Source organism: Gadus chalcogrammus, chromosome 1 (assembly GCF_026213295.1).
Source record: "Gadus chalcogrammus isolate NIFS_2021 chromosome 1, NIFS_Gcha_1.0, whole genome shotgun sequence".
Classification (NCBI taxonomy): Eukaryota; Metazoa; Chordata; class Actinopteri; order Gadiformes; family Gadidae; genus Gadus; species Gadus chalcogrammus.
This window is the reverse complement of record NC_079412.1, coordinates 13,598,540-13,608,703: the sequence shown is the minus strand read 5'-3', so window position 1 is coordinate 13,608,703 and position 10,164 is coordinate 13,598,540. Positions and strand designations below refer to the sequence as shown.

General features: G+C 41.8%; 1 protein-coding gene across 4 annotated transcripts; it reads right to left on the bottom strand.

The window, feature by feature from the left end:
- Window positions 1-283: 283 nt before the first annotated feature.
- Window positions 284-10,160, bottom strand: LOC130382682 (toll-like receptor 9). Of its 4 annotated transcripts, none has more exons than XM_056590550.1 (5): window positions 9,827-10,160; window positions 9,469-9,496; window positions 9,038-9,098; window positions 2,925-5,867; window positions 284-2,803 (listed from the first exon to the last, which is right to left on the bottom strand). In XM_056590550.1, the coding sequence occupies exons 1-5, from the start codon at window positions 9,924-9,926 to the stop codon at window positions 2,588-2,590; spliced, it is 3,348 nt and encodes a 1,115-aa protein (XP_056446525.1). In that variant the 5' UTR covers window positions 9,927-10,160; the 3' UTR covers window positions 284-2,587. The 4 variants fall into 4 exon arrangements, with proteins under 4 accessions (XP_056446525.1, XP_056446550.1, XP_056446537.1 ...); XM_056590575.1 differs by having other exon boundaries at window positions 2,925-3,104; window positions 9,827-10,140; XM_056590562.1 differs by lacking the exon at window positions 9,469-9,496.
- Window positions 10,161-10,164: the final 4 nt, after the last annotated feature.

Genomic DNA, 10,164 nt, shown 5'->3' with positions numbered 1-10,164 from the left:
GGGTGGGAATCTCTTGGCACCTCATGATTCGATTAGATTCCGATTATGAGGTCAACGATTCGATTCTTGACCTCATATTTTTTTATGTACATTTCCATGCGTGATTTTCAAAAATATATACATCTGAGTTTGCTACTCAGAGTTTGCTAATCACTTCCTACTTTTGTGATGATCATTAAAGACATCGACAGATGAATTAACTTATCTAATATTTCATTGGCGAGAAAGATTGTCACAAATATGACTTTCTATGAACAATAATCAATGCAGTTTGTATTACAACACAATATGGAAGGATGTAAAAAATAGGTTTCAGTTTTATTTTCTTTCTAATCTTTCTTTTCCATGTCATTAAAGAAAAAGCTGCTCTTGAATTGGAAGGAGTTCTTGTGTCTGGCTGTGAATTTGCGTGCATGCTATGTGTAGGCTGAATCGCAATCGTGTCAAGAAAAATCTGATCGGCCAAAACACAGTGAAGATAAATTACATAATTTTAAAATTACTAAAATTATCCCTCTCTGTCGAACAGAATGTTGCAGCAGGCAAAAAATATATATATATATATTTTCTTTGTTTATTAATTTATCTGCATCAGGACGGAATCGTTCTAGAGAGATTTGCGATACATCGAAGAATCTATTATTTTTCCCACCCCTACAAATTATGATGCACTATCCTACAATCAAAGTTTTAGAGTAATTCATAATGTGCAAATACAAAACTGATAAAGGATACATTTGTTTATACAAATATTAGGGCGTAGGGATGCAAAACATCTCAGCATTCTGAAAAGCATTTATTTCTGGAGAACATCACATTGCAGTAAATGCGAACCAAGGACATGGTGATAATTACATTTAGCATCGGCTATTTGAACTTGTGTTCTGACCATTTCAAGCATGTTCAATCAACTTCTCTCTCTCTATATATATATATATATGCATTGACGTGGTTCTCTGTTACTGAATCAACGAAATGTAAGGATGTGGCCTTGATCTTGTGATCGTTGCCAGTCGTTGCCATATGACTGGGACTCGGAGGGTATAGGCCTATTTAAGATAGCTCTGGGATGGCAATCCCTTCAGACCAATGGACAGGACATCTGCTCTGCAGTTTCCTCCCACTGGCAACAGTAATAATTAGAAAGATAATTTATAATTGAACTTAATTAAAGTAAATTACTAAAGTTATTGTAGTTATTGTTATTGTTTTTATAATTATAAATTGGATAAATCAGTACTCAGTCCTTCTAAAAACAAATGTTCACTTCCCCGTCTATCAGTTTGTGCTATGTTGGCACTTACTGTCATGTGTTTTTTTATATGTTGTATGTCGCCTTGGACATATGTTTTTATATGTTGGGCGTCTGCCAAATGCCGCTAAGTAAGTAAAGTAACTAACCAATATAGTCAAATTTAGTGGTCCAGGCTGAAGATTGGATGCAAATCCTATTCCTAATCCCTCTAATCTAAGAGGATATGGTGCAGTACGCGTTCGCTGAATGGGATGCAACTGAGAGGACAGTCAAATGTACTTGTCAATCATACCCGATCCGCCAATCCTCTATCCATCATATGAAGCAATGAATTAATCGATGGAACAAGATGGGAATAGTGAAAGCCATATCTCATATCGCCTAAAGAGAGGCTACTGTGAAAATTATGTAGTCTATGTATGCTGCAAGTCACGTTAAGAAAAATCTCTGAATTTCTCAAAATGCTTAGAATCCAATAAGTATGCCTAATTCACTTGTAAAGTATATTTTTCGTCAGTTAAAGGTGTAATGACGATGGCCTGGGCCGGGGGGATTGGTTGTTGCCACATGTACACGACTATTTGTTAAGATAAAAGTTAATTTACAACATGTAGCCATATGCTTGATTCATGTATTACTCCCAATGGACTACAGCAGTAAGCTATAATCGCTTCTCTGTATATCAGCACACTAATGTACGTGAAATGTTCCACCATTTAATGTTAGTCACATTGAGTTTCAATAAATAAGTTTCAATTAAGCATCTTACTGGTAGCATAGCCAGTAGATTGTCCAAAAGGATTTCTGTGTACTACATTAAAAAGGTACACATTACATTGTTGTGATACACCTTTCAACGTGAGCAGGGACACAAACTCAAACTAAATATCTCACAGATTTAACAACACAATATATTGAACACAGGAGGTCAACATTTAAAAGGGAATCAACCTATACATGCACATTTTCAGAGTAGTTGTTAGTTTGTTAAAGGGCCATGTAATGCCTGCAGGTGTGGGTGTGATAAACTGGTACAAGCCGTTTGAAAATCATTCCTTCCCTGTGCCAGTGACATCACAAGTTGGCGTGTCCACCTAGATATATGAAGCATCGATGAGTTTGCTACAGTCCACTGGGTAGGCCGGTAGACTGATATATCCAGCATAGATCTAGGTGGACACGCCCACTTCTGATGTTACTATGGCACAGGGAAGGAATGATTTTCAAATGGCTTGTACAGCTAATCACACCCACACCTGTTGGCATGACATGAGCCCTTTAAACGACACAGTACGTTGTTTATAGTTTACATTATGCATATTAGAAAAAGGATTATGGAAATGATATAAAACTTTCACTAATGTTGTTGTCATATAATTTAAGATTGTCTGATGACAGTGCTGTCCTCATTTGGTTCCAGAATAGGGGTTGGGCCTGTGGGTTTCTAGGCCAGGACATCACTGACTTCCTGCATAACCTCGTCCTTAGTTGGAGGTACTTCAGCTTGGGAAACATCTTGTCCAGCAGTATGAGAACGGCTACATCCACCTTGTTGAGATGACATCAGAGAGATTAATAACAACTTGCCACAATACAATAATGATAGGAATGCTAATGAATGTAAAGAAATAACTTTAAGCATTTCATAAACATTTATTTAATTGTATACCTTCTCATCAAGAAGCCTCTGCTGAACCATGAAAAAGGTCTGCCGTATCACACCGTTGACCGTTGCCTCATTAGCGTCATTTCTTGTGCCGTTGGACAGCACAAACACTGTCTTCTCGCTGCTATGGACAGCATGGTGGAGGTTTTCAATGCAGGATAGCCCAGGAATCCAGTCCCTCTCCTCTAAACAGAGAGAGAATCTTCTGTAGCCTGAGCTCTCCAAACGGATAACCAACTCATTGTAAACCCAGTCTCTCACGGCCTGGTTGTTTGTGTCAAAAACCACAAAAGCATCATATTGTTTTGGTGAGCAACTGGCAGAAGGATGCAGGTAGCCCTTACATCCTGCCCATAGGATCTGTAGGCAGTACCACACATCCCAGCCATACAGATGTCTTAACAGTGGCAGAGCAATAAATGCACATGTGAAGATTGTACTTAAGAGGAAGACCAAGCCACCATAGATCTGACAGTTACTTTGGTCCACTGTCAGCACACTCTTTCCCTGCAGGGACTCTGGGAATTCACATCGGACATCAGTAGTCAAGTAAGGAATACGTGTGGTGCTGGTCCGTAGAAATTCCTCCAATCCGGAATTGTAACAGTCACAGCTGAAGTGGTTACGGTGAAGAGTAAGCAACTGATGAGAAGTGCCATTTTTCAGCAGGGGTGGAAGTGACTGAAGGTTCAAAACTACGAGACGGTTGGTATTGAGATAGAGACACTGCAAAGATTCGGCTCGGCTAAAGAACTGACCAGGAAGATGGCTTATCCAGTTGTCACTGAGGTCCAAGAGGGAAAAATCTGGTGGGAACTCTGTAACACTTTCAGGCAAATATGAAAGATGATTTCCACTGAGAGAGAGATGACTAAGATTGCCAAGACATGTAAGGCTCAGCCATGGAAAATAATGAAGGTAATTATTGCTTATGGTGAGGGCCTGTAGGCTCACTGGTAGATTACAGAGGATCGGTTGTTCGACCGAATGTAGCCGGTTCTGAGAGATGTCCAAGTAGATTAATTTCCTGAGATCCTGGAAGAAATTAATGTAGGTCTGGCCCTCCTCCTCCCACATAATATCTAGGCGATTCCCAGAGAAGTACATATACTGCACAGAGCTGCTACTCAGTCTCGGATCTATTCGCCCACTAATGTCATTATTTGCAAGATTTAAGACTTCCATATTAGAGAGACTCTGAATAAACTCAATACGATGACCCATGCCCATCATACGAAAATGATACTCATTGTGACTGAGGTCCAGTACCTTCAGAGTCTTGTTCAACTCACTGAATGCATCTCTATAATATAGGTCAATTCTATTGTATGACATATCTAAGTAAACTAAGCTTTTCAAGCGACTGAAAAGTCTACCCCTTAAAGCCTGGCTTGCATAATTGTAAGACAGGTTTAAACACACAACATTTTCCATACCATCAAAAACATCTTCATGAAGGAAAATAACATTATTTTGAGAAAGATCAATTGTGAACTTATTTCGGCAGAATTTCTGGTTGAAATGCCACATTTCAAATATTGTAACGTTAGATCTACACATGTCACTTTCAGTCTCAGTTTGATACATGTGCACCGATACTGGTAGCATGGGTAAATCTGAATAATCTTTGAAAACAATTGAATCTTGAGAGCCTTTTTCCAAAGAGTATCCATGTGACACATTGTAAGGGAGATAACTCAATATATTCTGGGAGAGGTCTAATCTGCTGAGGGAAGGCAACATTCCCAGAGTCCTCATATTGAAATAGCTGATGAAATTCATGCGCATCTCCAGTATCTTAAGTTGTTTAAGTCGGGACAGAACCACAATGCTTTGTTCTGACATTGTGCCGAAAAAGTATCCGCTGAGAAGGAGAGTTTCTAGATTTGAGACATTGCCCAGGTGTGGTGAAAGGATCAGATCATGAAATTTCGCTAGAGGTTGAAAGTTATAGATGAGGCTGATCCATGTTAACTGCTTAAGCTCTGTAAAGAAGGTACCATTACGGATGGTGTGGGCCAGGTAGTTGTCGGAGAGATCCAACCACTTCAAATTTGTCAAAGGGAGAAAAAGACCCTCTGGAAAATTGTTCAAAGAGTTTCCTCTCAAGGTCAGATACACAACGGAGCTGTTGATCGCATAAAAAGAATTTGGGTGTAGCAGAAGGGAGGCGTTGTTAGGGCAGGGAAAACAAAGGTGGGCTGCATGGTCACAACGCTGACAATTCCATCCCAGATTTAAATCCTCCAAGTTGGGAAGCATGGCAAATGCCCCTTCTGGAATCTCAGTTATTGTATTCTCTTTCAAGTCCAGTGTCATAAGTGAAGCTGGCAATCCTCGTGGTATTGATGTCAAATTGTTGTATCCCAGTGTTAGATTTTTCAGATGTGATAGCTCCTTGTAAACATCCTCATGGATGTAAAATGACTGGAAACAAGGGTTTTCATAATAACAGTTCTTTGTGAGGAGGAGCTGCTCTAGATGTGGAGTTCCAAAAGGGATGATGATGTTGAAAAGGCAGTTACTCTCGAGATCCAAGACCTTAATGCTTTCCGGTAACCAGGGTAACATGGTAAGGCTGTTTCCTGCCAGATATAGATAAGTGAGGTTGTGCAGACTCCTGAAGGCATCCTTTTCTATTCTGACTCGACAGTAGGCTTTATTAGTACTCAGGTTTTTTGGATCACAATTCCTCGTCATTTTCAGAGTGATAAGGTTTTGTATACCAGAGAATTTGTGTTGTCCCATTTTCCGTATCTTGGTGTGACTTAGGTCGAGAAACGTTACATTTATTGATGTAAAAAAAGGGATGTCATTGAGTGGCCTGCGTGCACAGTACACCTCCGTAGCAATTTCATTATTGTCACATGGAAAAAACGGGGGAATTCTTGCTATCAATAAAGGAAGTTGACCCAGTATTAGAAGAACAACTTTTTGAAAGATATCCTGAAAGAGAAAATGGGATATTAGTTATTATTTGAATTTTCCATCTTAAACATTTAACTTACATATTCATAGAAGATAATATTTCTGGAAATGATTCAATGCTTTGGCATTACATCCTGCTAATGTGCCAAGCTCACTCTACTAGACTTTAAACCTTGCCAAAAGCAGCTCACTGACTAATGAAAGTCTTTAGTCCATCCCTGCGCGGTACGGCACACACTAGTCGATTGTTGAGATAGGACAGAGAATAAACACAGAGAATAAGCCTCACTTCCCAAGATTTGGGAAAATAGGCTTATTCGCTGTGGTGTGATTATTTGCGTACTGATGACAAGGCTAAGGGAGTGTGCCTACTATGGCGCGGCATAATAATAATAATAATAGTATAGAATATATAATGCTGAAATGTAGACCTTTCTATCTGCCCAGAGAGTTTACATCCACCATTGTGACTGCAGCCTACATTCCCCCGGACGCTAATGCTGCATTTGCAATGAAAGAACTGCACAATGCAATCAGTAAACAACAGACTCTGACCCCCGAGGCAGCCTTTATTGTTGCGGGTGACTTCAACCACTCCAACCTAAAGTCTGTACTCCCCAAATTCCGCCAACATGTCTCCTGCCCCACTAGAGGAGACAAGACATTAGACCATGTATATACAAACATAGCTGATGCTTACAAAGCCGTCCCCCTCCCCCACCTTGGTCAATCTGACCACCTCTCTTTGTTCCTACTGCCTAAGTACTCCCCACTCATCAGACGGGTGAAACCCACAGTGAGGACAGTCAAGGTTTGGCCAGAGGGAGCAGACTCTGCACTTCAGCAGCGGTTTGGTAGCACTGTCTGGAGGGATTTTGCCACTCAGGCCACCATCGACTCCCACACGGACATTGATATATACGCATCCTCTGTTCTGAAACGTATGAACTCTGAAATCAACAGTGTCACCACCCTCAAACGGATTACCATATTCCCTAACCAGAAGCCTTGGATGAACAGAGAGGTCCGACTCCTATTGAAGGCACGCGACATCGCCTTCAGTTCAGGTGATGCTCGGGCCTATAGCTCATCCAGGGCTAACCTGAAGAGGGGCATCAAAGCGGCCAGGCACTGCTACAAGCTGAGGATCGAGGAGCACTTTAAGAGCAACTCTGACACCCGACGCATGTGGCAGGGCATCCAGGCCATTACGGATTACAAACCGGCCAACATCTCCCCCCCATCCAGTGACGCCACCCTTCCTGATGCGCTTAACCACTTTTATGGACGCTTTGATAGGGAAAACAGGGAGGTGGCCATCAAGGCTGTGCTCCCTGCAGACCACCAGCCCCTCACTCTCTCCCCCATTGACGTGTGTGCAGCACTGAGCAGGACTAATGCACGGAAGGCTGCTGGGCCTGATGGTATCCCCGGACGGGTTCTCGGGGCCTGTGCTGTGCAGCTGACTGAGGTCTGGACTGACATTTTCAACCTGTCACTAGCCCAAGCAGTTGTCCCCGTTTGCCTCAAAACCTCCTCCATCGTGCCGGTGCCAAAACACTCCACTGCAGCGAGCCTGAATGACTTCCGCCCAGTTGCACTTACCCCCATCATCTCAAAGTGCTTCGAGAGGCTGGTCCTGGCTCACCTCAAAACCTGCCTGCCACCCACACTGGACCCTTTCCAATTCGCCTACCGCCAGAACAGGAGCACAGAGGATGCCATCTCCACGGCACTCCACTCCGCCCTCTCCCACCTTGACAACAGCAACACCTATGTCAGAATGCTGTTTATTGACTTCAGCTCAGCGTTCAACACCATCATCCCCTCCAAACTGATCACCAAGCTTACTGAGCTGGGCATCAACACCTCCCTCTGCACCTGGATACAGGACTTCCTAACCAACAGACCACAGTCTGTCAGGTTGGATGAACACACTTCCTCAACCCTCACCCTGAACACTGGCGTTCCACAGGGCTGTGTGCTGAGCCCCCTCCTCTACTCCCTCTTCACCTACGACTGCACAACTATACATGGTTCCAATACGATTGTCAAGTTTGCAGACGACACTACGGTGATTGGTCTCATCAGCAACAACGATGAGACGGCCTATAGGGAGGAGGTCCAACACCTAACTGCATGGTGCGCCAACAACAACCTGGCTCTCAACACTAAGAAGACGAAAGAGCTCATCGTTGACTTCAGGAAGTCTAGAGGTGGCACACACACCCCCATCAGTATCAACGGGACAGAGGTTGAGCGCGTCACCAGCTATAGGTTCCTAGGTGTCCACATCTCAGAGGACCTCTCTTGGACCCTCAACACCTCTAAGCTGATCAAGAAGGCTCACCAGCGTCTCTTCTTCTTGAGGAAATTAAAAAAGGCCCATCTGTCTCCTCAGATCCTGGTGAACTTCTACCGCAGCATCATTGAGAGCATCCTTACCAACTGTGTCACAGTATGGTATGGCAACTGCTCTGTCTCTGACCGGAAAGCCCTGCAGAGGGTGGTGAAAACTGCGCAACGCATCATCGGTTCCTCACTCCCATCCATTGAGGCTGTCCAGCACAAGCGATGCCTGCGAAAGGCGCGTGGCATCTGCAAGGACTGTTCTCACCCCAACCACAGACTGTTCACCCTCCTCCCCTCTGGGAGGCGCTACAGGTCTCTCCGGACCCGGACTAGCAGGTTTAGGGGAAGCTTTTTCCCTGCGGCTGTCACCCTCCTAAACTCTACCCCCCCCCCCCCCCCCCCCCGTGGCCATTCATTGCACTAATCCATGCTAGTTGACTGAACAATTATCCCTCTACTTGAATTTACATATCCCCTGTATCAACACCCATAGTACTCTATTCCTATTTCTATTTATATCCATGCTAGTTGACTGAACAATTATCCCTCTACTTGAATATTTATATTACTATATTTATATTTATTTATATTTACTGCACTTATTGTAACTATGCTGCTCCGATAATTCTCTGATAATTCATGTACAAACTGCACTTTACTGCTCCTTTGCACTTCCGGTTGGTCACAAAACCTCATTTCGTTGTACTCTTCAGTGTCTGCACAATGACAATAAAGTGAATCCAATCCAATCCAATAATGACAAGTAAGCTTAGCATAATACAATGTGTTGATAAGATCAATAGTGGAAATAATATAAAATATCTGAATTGACTTACCATCATTTGTATTGGCCTGATATTCAAGTAGGGACGCAGGTGTTTGATAAGAAGGAACTCTCTGCAGAAGTGAAACAACCAAGATTATTATTCCAGACAAACACCAGGTGTGTTCTGATTCACAAAATGAATCAATTAAACAATCACCTACTTATTAAATGCAAAATAACTTTGTTTATTCAATGCAATTGAATAAAGCTTCTGGCGTACCAAAGTGATGTACATATATTATTTTTTTTAGTAGGGGAACACCGGGGATGGGGTACTTTTTGTTTGAGCATCAGTAACTCAGTGGTTGTTCATGTTCGATTTCTCAAACTTTGATACAAGGTGCTCATCTTTTCCTCCAAAAAATAAAACTAATTTGGACATCTACGAAACAATTACAGATTATATGAGTTAATGCAGAATACATTGAGTTGTTAACCTACCCCCGATTAACACCAAATGGAGATAGATCTAGAGAACAATGAGAGGTAATTTGCAGAAGTAATATCCACACTATAAGGTAGGCAATATTTGGTACAGGCTTTCTAGGTCCAAAACAGACAACATACACTTAACCCATCCTTCTTTTGCCACAAGTTTGTAAAAAAAATTAACAAATTGCTTCCTCTTTCTCCACCCCATGCAGCCATGAGAAAAGATGATTAAGCATGTGTTTTTTTAGTATTTGAGAGTTAGAATGACAGATCATCAAATGAAAGAAACTGCAGCTTAAAGTTGTACAAGTTAAAGCATTGTAATGCTAGAAATAACTATCTCGATTTAAAAAAAAAAGCTCCTTACCTGAAGAGATGTTCTTCATCAGATCCACGTTGCTTAGAAAATTACACCAAATCTGTGAGATCAACAAGGAAATGGGAGTGTACGATATTGATGACATCATCACAGCTCTTTTCTGTTTGTCAATTTGAGCAGTGTTACAACTAACCTGACTTAACGATCTACCCTTAAGTGCATGCACAGAAAATACAAATTCAGTCAAAAATAGGGATGCAATAAAAGCAGAAAATAAAGGGCGTACAGGAAAATTAAAAAATAAAATAGAAAATAAACCTAAAGACGTGAATAAAAATGTTTTAAGTTTCTGTATTATTTATGAACAGAAGGACAGAATTAAGAGA